The sequence below is a fragment of the Myotis yumanensis genome, unplaced genomic scaffold (assembly GCF_028538775.1).
Source record: "Myotis yumanensis isolate MYYU_CA2020_CCGP unplaced genomic scaffold, mMyoYum1.0.hap1 SCAF_13, whole genome shotgun sequence".
Lineage (NCBI taxonomy): Eukaryota > Metazoa > Chordata > Mammalia > Chiroptera > Vespertilionidae > Myotis > Myotis yumanensis.
Window position 1 is genome coordinate 16,136,931 of NW_027223764.1, and position 16,275 is coordinate 16,153,205.

A 16,275-nucleotide genomic window follows, 5' to 3' on the forward strand; every position below is an offset into this window, starting at 1 on the left:
GGGAGAAATGAATAGCACCAGAGATGACAATTATATGGGCTAATATACAAGATTATGAGGGCCCTGGCGGGGCAGCTCAGTTGGTTAGAGTGTCATTTGGATATGCCAAAGTTGCAGGTTTGATTCCCAGTCAGGGCACACTCAAGAATCAACCAATAAATGTGTAAATAAGTGGAACAACAAATAGATGTTTTTCTCTCTCTCCCTTCCTCTATCTCTAAAATCAATAAATACAAACATTTTTATAAAGACTATGTTTATCTTTTTCTCATTTCTTACCTTCTTTAAAAGACATATGACTGTATAAACAAATAATTATACCATTATCTTGTTGGGTTTATAGCATATATAGATGTAATATAAATGGTAATAACAGCACTAAGAATGGGGAAGGAAATAGAGGTATATTGAAATGTTTTTATATTTTTCTAAAGTTAAATTAGTATTAAATCCCATCTCCATAGTGAATAATAATAACAGTTTATGTGTACTGAGTGTTTACCTTGTTCCAGTGGGTACATGTTACCTTACTTAATGAGCCCCCCCCATCAGGAGGTTACCTCCTGTAACCCATACAGTAATTATTATCCAGGCCACACATTCTGTATTTCATCACAATTTAGGCTGTTGCTTTGTTACTACATGCATCACTCTTTTTGCTCCAGTGAAATAAAGATTCTTAATGCTCCCCCACAGCACACAGAAAGTGCTCAAGGTACACTGAGTCACTAAAGGTGGCCCCCCAGGGTTATAACCTTAACATAATAAGAATGTTGATAAGCTGGCCGAAACCGGTTTGGCTCGGTGGATAGAGCGTCGGCCTGCGGACTGAAGGGTCCCAGGTTCGATTCCGGTCAAGGGCATGTACCTGGGTTGCGGGCGCATCCCCGGTGGGGGATGTGCAGGAGGCAGCTGATCGATGTTTCTCTCTCATCGATGTTTCTAGCTCTCTATCCCTCTCCCTTCCTCTCTGTAAAAAATCAATAAAATATATTTTAAAAAAAGAATGTTGATAAGCTGTCTTTATTATAAACTTTGAACACAAAATCTAATCCAATTGCAAATGGGCAAACACCATCCTACCTGTAAAAATCAGAAATGGTTAAGACCAGCTTGTTTGAGCTCTGAAGTTGGAGATAGTTCAACCTCATTTTCCAGATGAATTTGCTAAAATCTTAACTTTCTAGAAGAGATTGTCCAGTCTGTCAAAAAAACTTTCAAAACCAAATTATTTCACATTGAGAAGCTATAAGAAAGGTTCCCAGCATTAAGTGTTGACTATTGGTTTTTTTTTTTTTTGGTTCTTTTTAAAAAATATTTTATTGATATTTTACAGAGCGGAGGGGAGAGGGATAGAGAGAAACATCGATCAGCTGCCTCCTGCACACCTACTACTGAGGATGTGCCTGCAACCAAGGTACATGCCCTTGACTGGAATCAAACCTGGGACCTTTCAGTCCGTAGGCCAACGCTCTATCCACTGAGCCAAACCAGTTAGGGCAACTATTGGTTTTGAACTATCTGCTTTGGAGGCTTTTAAAAAAGTTTTACTTACAGCGGGGGGGGGGGGGGGGGGGGGGGGGAGAGGGAGGGGAATATCATTGTTCCACTTATTTATGCATTCGTTGGTTGCTTCTTCAATGTATTCTGACAGAAGTTCAAAGCCACAACCTTGGCATATCAGGACAACGCTCTAACTAACTGAGCTATCTGGCCAGGGATGCAGGGTTTTGAAATCTCAAGCTGAAGAGCTCTCCAGTGTTAATGGTTTCAGGAGTCCCTTTGCCTACCTCTAGGCAGTGGTTTGGGGAACGTGGAATCTATCCTGAAAGAGATGTCAGGGAAGAAGTTCCTTCCAAACTCTTCTAGATGCTTCTGCAGTCTGGAAATTCTGTTCCATTTCTCACCTTAGGCTGTTACACATCTCACCTTAGGTTTCAGCAGCAACAGACTCCTTTATGTTTTAGGCTCACATCAAAAGCAGCATCCCTGGAGTCCAAGGAGTCCTACCTTCCTGGTCTGCCCACCACCACCCCTCCCCCCAGGTGTGGCCCTCCCCAAGGCTGGCAGTAATCATGGAGTCCACAAGGTCCCTTGTTTCTAGCACCCTTAGCACTCTGCCCCTGAAAGCCATGAAAGTCTTTTCAGGCTCTGAGTACACCCATACTGATTTTCTTCTTGGGTTCCACCCTGGAGCAGATGTGTGCAGTCAGGAAAATGTCACCCAACCTGTCTCTCACCCAGGTTAGCTGGAGGCACTGTCTTACAGGGTGTCCTCCTGGGTGTTGTTGCTCCAAGAGAGTCTCCCCTTACTAGAAAGGGTGTCTTCTCTTCAATTCCACAGACCCAACTGTTCATTGCAGGGGAATCTGGGCAATGCTGTACTTTACCAAGGACTCTGTTTTTTAGCTTCTTCAGTGGCTAGGGATGTAATTAAATGCCATTGCTCTAATGACACACATTTTCCATTCCAGCTGCTTGAAGTTCCTTCTCTGCTAATGGTTTAGCAATTATCTCTTTGGCTACCACCTACCACCCCAGGAATGGCCTGCCAGAGTGACCTATACTCCTGACATTTTATAGTCCCTGTAAATTAGGAAGAATTACAATCATGGGTAATGTCATGATGTACTTACTTGTTCATGGGAGTGGAACGTGGCTATCTTTTCTCATTTTAAATTAGGACTAATGGGAACAAGCACCATCAAGGTGGTCATAATTTACAAAAATGCCAGCTTTTTAAAATTCTTAAATGTATAACATTCCAGAGTGTAGACAGAGTAAGAGGAGAACCTCACATTTATATAAGGGCTCAAATTTAGATACTGACATTATCTCCAAGTGCGACTGTAGAGTCCGAAAGCATGTGTTAGATCATTTATCAAGGGTAAATTAACATTTAAAATATGTCAGAATGCAATCCTGCTTTTGGTATTGCTTTATTTACTTTTTCAGTTAATATATCAGGAAAACCACCCCTCAAAAAAAAAAAAAATTGTCCGAACCAATCCCAGCCTCTCTTGTGTGTATGTGTGGTGTGTGTGTTGGGGGTGGGGGGTGGAGGTGGGGTTGAGAATGGGAGTGAAAGGGTGACTTTGAGCGCCGGGTTTAGGCAGCAGAAATTTCCAGGTCAGCTCCCAAGGTCTTGGAAATTTGGGCTCTGCATACCCACGAAGACTCGCGGGTTCCGAGCGGGTGGAGGGACCAGAGAGCTGCCCGAGTGAAACAAGTACCGCGCAAACCGCAGCCACCTGGAAGAGAGCGTGGGGCGGCGCCGCCGCGGGGCACAGAAAGAGGCGTGGCCGCGGGCGGGGTGGGCGCGGCCTCGTTGGGATGAGGCGTGGTCGTGGGTGAGTGGGCGTGGCCTCTGGCGGGGGGCGGGGCCGCGGCAGCTGGGAGGAAAGGCCTGGGCGGAGACACGTGGCTTGGTCCCGCCCCGAGGGCGGTGTCGGCCCCGCCGGAACTTCAGAGGCGACTGGCTCGGAGTGCCGGAAGGGCCGTGCCTGCGCGCTCCGGAGATCTGAGGGCGGCAGCGCGGGCGCGGCCTTTGGGGCTACGGATCAAATCTACTCTTGGTTTCCGCTCGCCTTCTTTTCTCAGTCACATCCGGAAAACCGGAAAGTGCAGGCAGGACCAGACCGACGGACAGACCCACCCTCTGCGCCCCACCAGTGTATGGCCACGAGGGCGCCAATTCCTCCGTGGGACCCGCCCATTAAAGCGGCTACTGCCTCCGCCTGTCTGGACCGATCTCCCCAAAGTGAAAAGTTGGTGTTTACCTTTTGGGGAAGGAGACACACTCCCGTGGGGCAGGAGAGATTCCAAGGGGAGAGTCATACGGAACTCACATGTCCTCACGCGGGAAACGCCTTTTAGGCCAGGCCCGTGGCGTGCAGTGTGGCAGGCCCCGGACCCCTGGCTTAGCCCTTGCAGAGTTCTGGATGCCCGCCCGCGATCAGCGTAGGGGCCGTGCCAATTTCACCCCCTTTAACCGCCTTGCATCCTGATTTTGTGTCTCCAATCTAGATTCCCAACTCACTGATGTGAGACTTGCAGGATTGGCTGGAAGCCACAGCCCAGCCTCCCGATGCAGTCTGAATCCAGCCGGTGTGAAGAGGAGACCCCTTCCCTCCTGTGGGGTTTGGACCCTGTGTTTCTAGCCTTTGCAAAACTCTACATCAGGGATATCTTGGACTTGAAGGAGTCGTGCCAGGTGCCAGGTATGTGATTGGTCGCCTGGTGGATGCCCTGTGCTGCATCTGCACCCCTCCCGCCCCCCAAACTGGAGAAACCTGGGGCTTAGGGGCTTGCAGGAAAGCCTTCCCTCCAGCAGGCTTTGCAAATGGCCTGGCCTGGATCCTCAAAAGAGGTCATTTCTGTGCAACTTAAAAACTGTCTAAATCTTTTTTGAAACAGGTGTTTGGAGGAGTAACCTTTGTAATGATGAATGTTTTTACCCGGGTTTGACGTCTTCCATATTTTAAAATGCCCAGTTGTTTTTCCTGGGCCTCTCTTGGTGGAAAAGCTCACTGGACCAGGCATCCCTAGGCCTTGCACCCTTTCCTAACTGTGCCACTTAACCTGGCCTGGATGTGACTCACCTGTAAAGCTTCTTTGTAAAAATGGGGATTAACCTGATTTCTTGTGGGATTTTGTTTAGTTTTGAATGCACATCAAATTTTGAATTTATGTCAAAATAATATAAACTCCCTGAAAGGAAGGGCATCATCTGCCTTGTTCACATACACTGAGTGGCCACAGTATTGAAGGCAAAAGGTGGCCCAACGAAGTACTGATGGGGTGGTCATAATAATCTGGCCACTCAGTGTGCGTGTGTGTGTGTGTGTGTGTGTGTGTATATATATATATCCCACGTTCAAAGGCTGTTAAATCGTGTTGTTTACCCATATCTTCAGAAAAAAATCACTTCTACTGTCGTGGTAAACAACCTGCTTCCCTATTTATAATGGTCTGGTCCTCTAGCAACTTCAACGCAAAATTATACCTAATTTGCCTACAAACGTCAGGTGGTCATAATGATCTGGCCACTCAGTGTATATACTACCAGTGCTTAGGATAGTGCCTGGCATGTAGTGGGCCCTCAAGAAATAGTAATTAGCCCTAACTGGTTTGGCTCAGTGGATAGAGCGTCGGCCTGCGGACTCAAGGGTCCCAGGTTCGATTCCGGTCAAGGGCATGTACCTTGGTTGCGGGGACATACCCAGTAGGGAGTGTGCAGGAGGCAGCTGATCAATGTTTCTCTCTCATCGATATTTCTAACTCTCTATCCCTCTCCCTTCCTCTCTGTAAAAAATCAATAAAATATATTTTTTTAAAAAAAAGTTTTTGAGCCCAACCAGTGTGGCTCAGTGGTTGAGCATCAACCTGTGAACCAGCAATTCATAGTTTGATTCCTGGTCAGGGCACATGCCCAGGTTCTAGGCTCCATCCCCAGTGGGGAGCATGCAGGAGGCAGCCAATCAATGACTCTCTCTCATCTTTGATGTTTCTATCTCTCCCTCTCCCTTTCTCTCTGAAATCAATAAAAATATATTTTAGCCCTAACTGGTTTGGCTCCGAGAATAGAGCATTAGACCCTATGGACTAAAGGGTCCTGGGTTTGATTCTGTTCAAGGGCATGTACCTTGGTCAGGCTCGATCCCCAGTAGGGGGCGTGCAGGAAGCAGCTGATGTTTTTCTCTCATGATGTTTCTAACTCTATAAAAATCAATAAGATATAGTAAGAAGAGAAATATATATTTAAAGTTTTTGAGTTGTAATGTGTTGGCCCCAAAGCATAGTGTTTGGTAACTTAATAATATTCTCTTAAAAAAACACACACAAAAAAACCAAAAGCTACTGCTAATTCATGGACATGATGACTGATTTCCTTGAAAAGCACCGGTGAAAAAGTCAAAGAAGCCTTTCTCCTGGTTTCCTCTTTTTCCTTTTCCAGTCCCTCATAATACAGTGCTAAGTTTGGTTCTGTAATATAATGACTGTTTTCAGGCTCTTTATGAGAGTTCTACAGGGAGGTACATTTAATTTTCACAAGTGGAAGGAAGATTAACCAAATCCAGTTGGGCAACATTGGTTTTCCTTTTTCTGTACTAGTACATGCTTCTTTATTTTTTTCATTGATTTTTTTTTTTTTTTTTGAGAGAGAGGGGAAGGAAGCGGGAGAAACATTGATGTAAGAGCAAAACATCAATCGGCTGCCTTCTGCATGCCCCCTCCTGGTGATCGAACCCACAATCTGACATATGCCCTAACCCAGAATTGGACCAGTGACCTCTTGATGCACAGGTCAATGCCCAACCAACCGAGCCACACCTGCTAAGGGTAGCACGCGCTTCTTTAGAGCCAGGCTTTCTCCTTATGACCCTTGAGGAAAAGACATCTGATTTCTTGGGGCTTGCGGTTTGTCAAGGGCTGATTCTTAAGTCTGGAATTTCAGCAAGCAGCATGCCACAGATTTTTGGCACAACCACCCACCCCCACCCTCATCCCCACAGTTAACAGTGATTGAAACAGAAAATGTAATCATACATTATATGGACTTTGCTTTTTTTTTTTTTTTTAATTTCAGGTGTATTTTTTTACAATGGGCATCCAATAAGACAAGTAGATATCTTGGGAACTGTAATTGGAGTGAGAGAAAGAAATACTTTCTATAGTTACGGAGGTAAGAACAATTGTGTCTGACATTGAGTTTATGTGGAAGGACCCCCACTTATTTTTATGCTGAATTTGAAATAACCCCAGCCTTTCAGAGCAGCTGGGGACTCTCACAGACCCCCATGCACTTTCCTCTATTGCAGTGGTTCTCAACCTTGGCTGCACATTAGAATCACCTGGGAATCTTTTTAAAATCCTGATTTCTGGGCTTCATCCTCCGGAAATTCTGTTTCTTTGTTATGGGGTGAGGCCACAACATTAGTAACAAAGAAACAGAATTTCCAGAGGATGAGGCCCAGAAATTAGGATTTTAAAAAGATTCCCAGGTGATTCTAATGTGCAGCCAAGGTTGAGAACCACTGCTCTATTGGGAGCCCCTTGGAGCCCCTGACATGGACTAAGTGTAAAATGAGGCAACAAGTCAGAATAAATATTGTCAAGTGACAGCTGCGGGGAGTTCAGAGGCAGAAGAATTAAAATACAGCAGTCTAGGATCACTGGTGGATCAGAGACAGGTACCTGATACCTGAGGACATAGCTATAAATAGCAAAGGATGGTAAGATATGTTTATATTGATATCTTTAAAAAGAAGAGGCTAGATTAATGCTAAAGTAGACCTTCAAGAAGGCAAGGAGGTGTGAAAAATTAAGTTGTAAGATTTATATCCAGAAAAGTTTTTTTAAATATGTTTGTATTGATTTTCGAGAGAGAGGGAGAGAGAGGGATAGAGAGAGAGAAACACTGATCGGCTGTCTTCTGCATCACCTCTACTGGGGATCGAGCCCACAACTTGGGCATGTTCCCTGACCAGGAATCGAACTGTGACCTCCTGGTTCACAGGTCGACGCTCAACCACTGAGCTACACCATCTGGGTCAGAAAAGATTTTTTAAAAAGCCTTTTGCTACTTACAGAGTTAAATATGCATTATCAGAAAATTTCTCTTCCCTCATGATGATGGAAACATAAGGGTTTCTATAGTTTGGATACTATTGATTATTGGAATATGATTTTAGTGTCAAGAGTCTTGATTTTTTTTTTTATTGAGTATAATGTAAGCATTTTAACACATTGCCTCATGCAGCTCTAAGATCCTTTATAGATAAGGAGCCAAGCTAGACATTTTGTGGTAAGCCTAACTCTGAATTCCAAATCTTTGCTGTAATTGTCATTGTCACTTTTTGTTGTGTTGCCTTGGATCTGTGTTCTTGCTCTACTTGGGGAAAGACAGAGGCAGTTGAACTAGGTGACCAAGATCATGTCATTGCTAGTCTGTGCATGGTTGATAATTTACAGATACAGTATCATTGCATTCCTTCAACATGTATTCATTTTCCTGTGGATGATTGTCTTGTGCTTATAAAATATCATGCAAAGATGAGATTTCTCGTGTCCTCTGCTTTTTCTGCATATATGTTTCTGCATATATGTTTTTAAAACTCTGAACTAGATCCCCTCATTGGATCTCATCTCTGCTTTATTTTAACAAAGATATTGGTTTTATTTTTCTTCAGACAATTCAACAAGCAGTCACTAAGTTCCTACAGCATACCCAGCTGTGGGCAAATACATCATCTATAGTATACAGTACTTTCTCTCAAATACTAATGATGAAATAATAGTATCTTTCAATTTACAAAGCATTTTTACATGCATAATTTTATGTTATTCTCTCTCTCAACTTTTGAAATAGAAAGGACAGATAGTTTCATTTTACAGGTGAGAAAACTAAGGCTCAGTTACTTGCTCAAGGTTCCGCTGATGGGTCCAGTGTATTTACTAACTCTAGTTGCTGTATAGTTCGCATGTAACTCAATTGGATTTTTCTCTCACCCATCCCCCTCCGCCCCAATCAGTGGCATCTAGATTTTATTCTCTTTTTTAAATCAAATAAATGAGGTTGTTTGAGGACATCGGTCCTGGCCCTAGGACTAGGGTAGGTATTCTTCCTGTGACCTAAAGGGGCTTCACTTAACCCCTTTTCCAGTTGTAAAAAGATGAAGGCATTACGTCTGTGTCTTCCCCAATAAACATTTCCCTTAGAGTGGATGTGATGACACATCTGTGAGCTATGGGAAAACAAAAGGTATCTGAAGGTTGAAATAATTGAGAGTAGAAATGCTTTTGTGACTTTAAGTCATGTGAGCCTGTTCAAGGAAGAGCAGCTCTCTCCCTGCTGTCCTCAGGGCCCAGCTTGGCTCTATTTTAACAAAATAGGCAGCCACTCGTGCTGTCCTGTGTCCTGCTTCGCCTGACTCACCGCAGACCTATGCTGAGGATGCTTCCTGCTCCTACTGACCCATCCCATTCTGAAACAAAAGGCCGCAGCCCAGATGGTACTGCCCAGCTGGAAATAACCTTCCAGGGGGCATTCCAGCAGCTAAACCTCAGGGCGCCAGGAGAGGGTCTGTTGGCCAGGAAGTCAAAGGTTTGGTGGCGTTGCCGTGAGCACACAGAGCACCTGGCAGCTACTTCAGCTTAGGCCTAGAATCCTGGGAGGCTACAGTCAAGATCAGAATGACCTAAATAATACAAAATAAAAAGATCAGAATGACCTCCCATTTTCTAGAACAGATATTCATGTGCTAACATTTTTTGACTTTCAGTTATAAATCAAGACTTTAAACTGGCCAGAGAAGTGGCATGCCTAAAGCTGTCATACATTTTTTAAAACTCAAAATGCCCTTATTAATTTTTTTGCTTCTTAAAATGATACTTAACTCATTAGCAAATAAAATTTAAAGCTAGAGAAATTTTTAATAGTACAGAAAACTCATGTGACATCTGTAAATGAGACAAAAACAATGTCAATGTTTGAGTGAACATCCTAATATTTCTAACATGTTCCTCATATTGAAGAAATATGCCTATTTCTTCATAACTATTATTCATATTTCTTTCTCTTAATAGCCCTGAAATTAGGCTTACAGTCCAAGAATATATTGAATATGGGACTCCTTCCCCATATTCCAAGAGAAACTTTTATTAGCATTTTAATGTTTTAAAATAATTTCTGTCAAAATAAATTATTTAATGTTTTTTATAAATTAGATTATATATATAACTCTATATATAAAAGCCTAAGTAATCGTTATGACCCAACAACCAGTCAACCAGTTGCTATGATGACCACCAGGGGGCAGATGCTCAATGCAGGAGCTGCCACCTGGTGGTCAGTGCGCTCCTACAGCCAACCTCCTATGGCCCCTCCCCCCAGCAGGCCAACCTTCCCCAGTCCCTCCCCCTGGCCAGCCAGTCCCCCTGATGGCCCTGATTGGGGGGCTGGCCGGCCAACCTCCCATGGTCCCTCCCCCTGGCCAGCCAGCCCCCCGATAGGCCTTGATTGCCTGCCAGGCCTAGGGACCCCACCCATGCATGAATTCGTGCACTAGGCCTCTAGTAAGATTATATATACAATTTCTGTTTTACAATGAAGCATGAATATCTTTCAACAGCAATGAGCAATCTTCATTGTAACTTCTCATATGCTATGCCATTGTAATTTATTTAGTCAATTCCATATTTATAAACATTTAGTTTATTTCCAACTTTCAGTAGTGTAAACAATATCTATAGTATTTGTTCTCTTTTCCTCCTGAGGATAAATTACTGGAAGGAAATGCTAAGTCAAAGACTCCACTGTATACATTTTAAAATTTGGTACATATTTCCAAGCTTGCTTTTATAAACTTGATACAGATTTGCAGTCTCACTAACAGTAAACACATGAGGATATCAGTGTTTTTAATACTATTTGCCATTTTAGTAGTTGAGGAAATTATTTAAATTTGCTTCTTTTATTTTCTTGTAAGTAGTGAGTTTAGTGTGCTGACATATGTTTATTGGCCATTTTTATATCTTTCATGAATGACATATTTTTTCTTGGCCACTTTTTCTCTTGTGGTCTTGGTCTTTTCCTCATTCATTTGTATGAGCTCTTTATATATTAAGACACTAACCCCATCATTTATAACATTGCTATACAGTATTAGTTTTTAGTTGTACAAATATATCATACTTTTATTTTTTTAATATATATTTTATTGATTTTTTACAGAGAGGAAGGGAGAGAGGCAGAGAGTTAGAAACATCGATCAGCTGCCTCCTGCACACTCCCTACTGGGTATGTGCCCACAACCAAGGTACATGCCCTTGACTGGAATCAAACCTGGGACCCTTGAGTCCGTAGGTTAATGCTCTATCCATTGAGCCAAACCAGTTAGGGCTATATCATACTTTTAAAAATGAGTTCTGATTTTCAGGTCTGCTTAAAGAAGTCTCTCCCTACCAGCTATAAATCCAAATTTTCTTCTTAAGTTTATCTATATTACACTTAATAAAATAAAATCCATTTAGAATGTATTTTAGTTGTAAGAAATATTCTTCTCAGTTTCAGATTTCCACATATTTAAACCAGCCATAAAAAATTTTGCCTGTGTGCCCTGACCAGTTTGGCTCAGTGGATGGAGCGTTGCCCTGAGGACTGAAGGGTCCCAGGTTTGATTCCGGTCAAGGACATGTACCTTGGTTGTGGGCACATCCCTAGTAGGGGTGTGCAGGAGGCAGCTGATCGATGTTTCTGACTCTCTGTTCCTCTCCCTTCCTCTCTGTAGTAAAATCAATAAAATATATTTTAAAAAAATGTTTTGCCTGTTTCTCATCCTATCTAGTAAAGAGGGAATATGCTAATTGACTGCCCCACCCTCAAAGATGGCGACGCCCACAGCCACAAGATGGTGGTGCCCAGTCCCCTCAGCCCCGCCAGGGCAGCAGGCGTGCATGGCAAGGCCAGGCCCGCCCCCAGGCAGGCCCTGCCGCTCTGCGTGCCTGCCTCCAGAGATCCCTAGTCCCCTCAGCCCCCCAGCCACCCAGGGCCGGCCCGAGGTGCAGGCAAGCCTCAGATGGCAGCTGCCCAGCTGCCCAGGGCCGGCCGAGGCTCAGGTAACCAGGGCTGGCCAAGGCTTGTGCTGCCAGCAGTGGCAGCAGCAGAGGTGTGATGGGGCATCGCCTTCTCCTGATTGCCAGGTCGCCTCCCGCCCCTGAGGGCTCCCAGACTGTGAGAGGGGGCAGGCCTGGCTGAGGGACCCCCCCCTCCAGTGCATGAATTTTCATGCACCGGGCCTCTAGTATATTATATTTTGCAGCAGTCTAGCTGATGATTTTTAAAAATCATTAACCCTACTGACCCCATGTTTAGCAGCCTCTGCTCTGAGTTTGTCAAAAATTAGGCAAAGATGCCCTGGTGTGCTTGGCTCAGTGGATAGAGCCTCGGCCTGTGGACTCAAGGGTCCCAGGTTCGATTCCGGTCAAGGGCACATGCCCGGGTTGTGGGCTTGATCCCCAGTAGGGATTGTGTAGGAGCCAGCCAATCAATGATTCTCTCTCACCATTGATGTTTCACTCTCTCTCCCTCTCCCTGTCTGAAATGAATAAAAAAAAAAAAATATATATATATATATATATATATATATATATATATATATATATAAAGGAAATTAGGCAAAGAGAAAACACCTATCATCCCATAGTAAACATCTCCAACTACCTCTACATTTATAAATCCAAGTGCAATGGGAATTCTTTGATTTGGTTTGTTGTTGTTGTTTTTTAGCATTGGGGATAAAATAAGCCAGACCTGTATTGTGTGTGTGACCAAGATATAATCACTTTCTATTATGAAAGTAAAACTTTGCCCTTCTGTGATGTACTTGGCTTTTCTTGGGCTCAGGCCCACAGACTTGGGATGTTTTGTCTAGGTGAGTCAGCAAGCTAGTGGAAGAACAAATGGTGATAAAAGGCTGCACCCTAAGTGCCTCTGACCACAGACCACGTGACGCTCTCTTGTTTCAGGGTAGAAGAGCAAGGCTGATTTTCTGTGTTAGCAGTCACTGAGATTTTTTGCTCTTAACTTCCCAAGGACACCAGTTTTAGGAGAGGCTTAGATAAGAATCATTAGTACCCTTGAGGTGTAGGGTAAGTGAAATGTTGACTACATTCCACCAGGCCCATGTATCACTTTGACATTGCGGACAAGCAGTTTCCACTGGTGTAGGGTGGAAGATTATGTCTAAAGCTAGAAGGAGAATTGGAAAAGGCCATCTTTTAGTGTAGCCTGATCAATCACAATGTGCTAATTCACCGGCAATGCCCAAATCTCTGTTCTACTCTTTTACACTTCTCTTGCAGTGGATGATAGCACTGGAGTTATAAACTGCATCTGCTGGAAAAATTTGACTGATACCGAGTCTTCCTCAGGTAATTTCATTTGCCACACTCCTTTGCTTTTCAGCTGACCAGTGGATTTTACTCAAGGCAGCTCATCAGAACAACTGAAGGGCCTAAATTTTCACATTTACCCACTGATGAATTACATTGACTATCTTGAAGCACTGCACTGCAGAGAGCTTTGGCTTCTCTGCAAACTGGTACTAAAGTGGAGCCACTTGGGGTTTTTTTTTTCTCCCATTACTTTGGTGCTCACTTCCTCCTAACCTAAAGAATGGGACTAGGTTACTAGGAATTTCAGCATTTCACTTTTACTAAACCAGTCATTACCCAAATCAAGATATTTTAGCCTAATTGCCAGCCAGGTCAGAATTCCCTTGCTCCGGCCATGCCACTTGGCCAAAGAAGATTTTGAAGACTTTTCCTCTTAAGTGGTTGCCACTAACTTCTATGCTGCCATTCAGATCCTAATTTTTCTGAAATCTCTACATGTTCAACAACTGTACCAGAAATTCTAACATTGATGAGAATGAGAAGATAGGATTCCTTTGAAGTTAGCCGTTAAGTAATATAAACGGAAAAAGAACTTCAAAATTATATAGTAAACACATAGACTATAACTGAAACAGCATTTAAAATTTCTTGAGTGTAATTTAATAGGTGGTTTTTTGAGTTGCTTAAGTTCATAATATTAAAAAAATATGGTGCAATGTTGGGGATCATTTTGGTTCTAGAAAAGCTACAGAAAGTGGGACCTTGTTTGTCCTGTTTTATGACATAGACGGTATGATACCATGCACAGTGGGGTTAGTCAGTATATATTGCCTGCTGTCATATCTAACATCCAGTATCTATCTCGTGTTATACATGGTAATGTGTAACCCTTGGAGTGGTTTCTTCTTTCCTTTCTGCCATTTCCTGTCATAGTCTCAACCCCCTGCTTTGACTATACTGACTAATGGATACTACTTTGCCTAATTTTTTGTTGGCATTTACATTTAGAATTTGAACATCATTTTCACAATTCTTTCGTATTCCCCTTTCCTAATTTGGAAAAATCTAAATTAATGTCACTGTAGGAAGTTAGCTTAGGAAGCTTTGTAGATTAAAAAAAAATAAGAAAGACAACAGGTTTTTTATGCAGCTATCTCAGAGGCAGGAAATAAACCTATGAGATAATCAGATATCTGAATTTGCATATGTCTAGCGTATTAAAATCATTTGAAGATTTATGGTTGTTGTATTGCCACAGTCTTCATTTAGAAGGTATAGGGTTTTTGTGTGTGTGTGTGTGTGTGTGTGTGCTTTCTTCAGAAGGTATAGTTTGAATATGCATACTTGTTTCATGCCAAGGGTCAGCACTTTTTCTGTATAGAGCCAGATGGTAAATGTTTTCTGCTTTGTGGGCCACATGGTCTGCCCCTCAACTATTCAGCGCTGCCATTATAACACAGAACAGCCATAGACCATACATAAACAGCATGGCTCTGTTCCAATAAAACTTTATTTATAGAAACAGGTTGTGGATGGAATTGGCCCATAGGCCATGGTTTGCAGACCTGTTTTAGCCATTGTTTTAATTTTCAAAGTCAGCTCTTTTTTAAAGAAATGACATCATCAGGAATATTATATAGCTCTTATACTTAGTAATTTTTAGGTAAAATTGCTGTCAATACTGAGAGTGTGGTTTTTAAAAATATCTCTATCTAGATGAATACATAGATGAACAATTGGGGTGGACAGACTGAAAATCAATTGAAAATTGCTTTGAGAATAAAAATAAAGAGGGTAAGAGAACAGGGAAAAAGCCTGAAAATGATTCTCATCATGTTATATATGGTTTGGTATCTTTAAATTGTTCCAGACTAGCCCATTTTCTCCTTTTAGTTTAATTGCCCTCAGTTTTAAATCTTTCCACTGGAAAGTGGCCAATGAAGACTGATTTTTTTTTTTTTAAACCAAATTTTAATCTGAGTCAAAATCATGTTCCAGTCAGTTGAGGTATAAGAATATGATATTAACTCCTATAAATGTCACATTGAATGTAGAATTTGGACTTAGCTTATGAGGAAAGTTAAGAAAGCTGGGCCCTTAATACTAGAATTTTAAAGAGGGCTTATCTTTCAGCACGGAATAGGTTTCTTAAAATGAAATTCTGTCAGGCTCTAGCCATCTCATTATATTCATTAATTCACACAGCTTGAGCTTTTTTTTTTTTTTTTTTTTACCCCGTTTGGTAGTTTCATGTACCCTTTAAATCAGCGGTTCTCAACCTGTGGGTCGTGATCCCTTTGGCGGTCAAACGACCCTTTCACAGGGGTCGCCTAAGACCATCCTGCATATCAGATATTTACATTACGATTCATAACAGTATCAACATTACAGTTATGAAATAGCAATGAAAATAATTTTATGGTTGGGTCACAACATGAGCAACTGTATTTAAAGGGCCAGAAGGTTGAGAACCACTGCTTTAAATGAAAGCAACTCAGCACCTTTTTCTCAGACCAGCCATCAGTCAGATCATTTCAACAGTACGATATGAAGCATTTATTATCACCTATACCGTCTGAATAATGGCAGTGAGACTTATAAAGGCATTTACAATTCAGCCTAAGTAGGAGAGGACTTGGGGGTGGAAAACCTTTTAAAAAGTAATACTCGGGTATTTTCTGAAGAAACCCAGTAAGCTGAGTGACATTAATGCTGATTGTGTCTAGATTCCTAGCTGTTGGTTACTGGATACATGAAGTCCTCTGTGCTCCTGAGGTTGCAGTTTCCCTTGGTATAATAGATGTGTTCATCTAAGTTGTGTTAGGTTAAAGAGCAGAGTATTTGATTAATAGACCCAAAGAGAGATTCAGTTCTTTTAGGAACACTAGTGTATGACAAACCAAAAATAATACGATAAAAAAGAAATAATAATACGATAGTAGGAAGTAAATCAGTACTTAAAAATATTGTTGGTTTAGGTAGATAATGATATTGAAGAAGAGGTAACCTCCCTCCCTTGCAGCTTCCATAAAGTAACCCAAAGAAGGTGCACTTGTATATTTATTCCAATAAAGATCATAAAGATAAGAGTATATATGTTAAGCTCTCCTGAGTCCCTTTTAAAGCACTGAAAGCTATCATCAGTGACAAGAGAGATAGCCTAAAAGATTTCCCCCCAAACTTTTATGTAATAAAATGAAGTGAAAGAGAAAGGATACAATGGATTGGGGAAAGTGGAAGTAGTACGTATAACTTGACAAAGCTTCCCTAAAAATCTTTCAGAAATTAACAAAGTATTCAAAAGAGATGAAGGGCTTATATGTAAAGAATACAGAGAGTAGATCATCCTATATAATAAAAGCCTAATATGCTAAGTGT

General features: G+C 42.1%; 1 protein-coding gene across 5 annotated transcripts in view; it reads left to right on the top strand.

Annotated features, from left to right (window-relative positions):
• Nucleotides 1–3,495: 3,495 nt before the first annotated feature.
• The window catches only part of STN1 (STN1 subunit of CST complex), a 32,139-nt gene continuing 19,359 nt past the window's right edge, over nucleotides 3,496–16,275 (top strand). For 2 of the 5 annotated variants that reach the window (XM_070432348.1, XM_070432351.1), the window contains exons 1-4: nucleotides 3,496–3,767; nucleotides 4,027–4,220; nucleotides 6,590–6,685; nucleotides 12,865–12,933. In XM_070432348.1, coding sequence (XP_070288449.1) covers nucleotides 4,088–4,220; nucleotides 6,590–6,685; nucleotides 12,865–12,933 — 298 coding nt within the window. In that variant the 5' untranslated portion in view covers nucleotides 3,496–3,767; nucleotides 4,027–4,087. The remainder of the gene's footprint in view (nucleotides 3,768–4,026; nucleotides 4,221–6,589; nucleotides 6,686–12,864; nucleotides 12,934–16,275) is intronic. The other 3 variants (XM_070432349.1, XM_070432350.1, XM_070432352.1) reach the window with 3 other exon arrangements.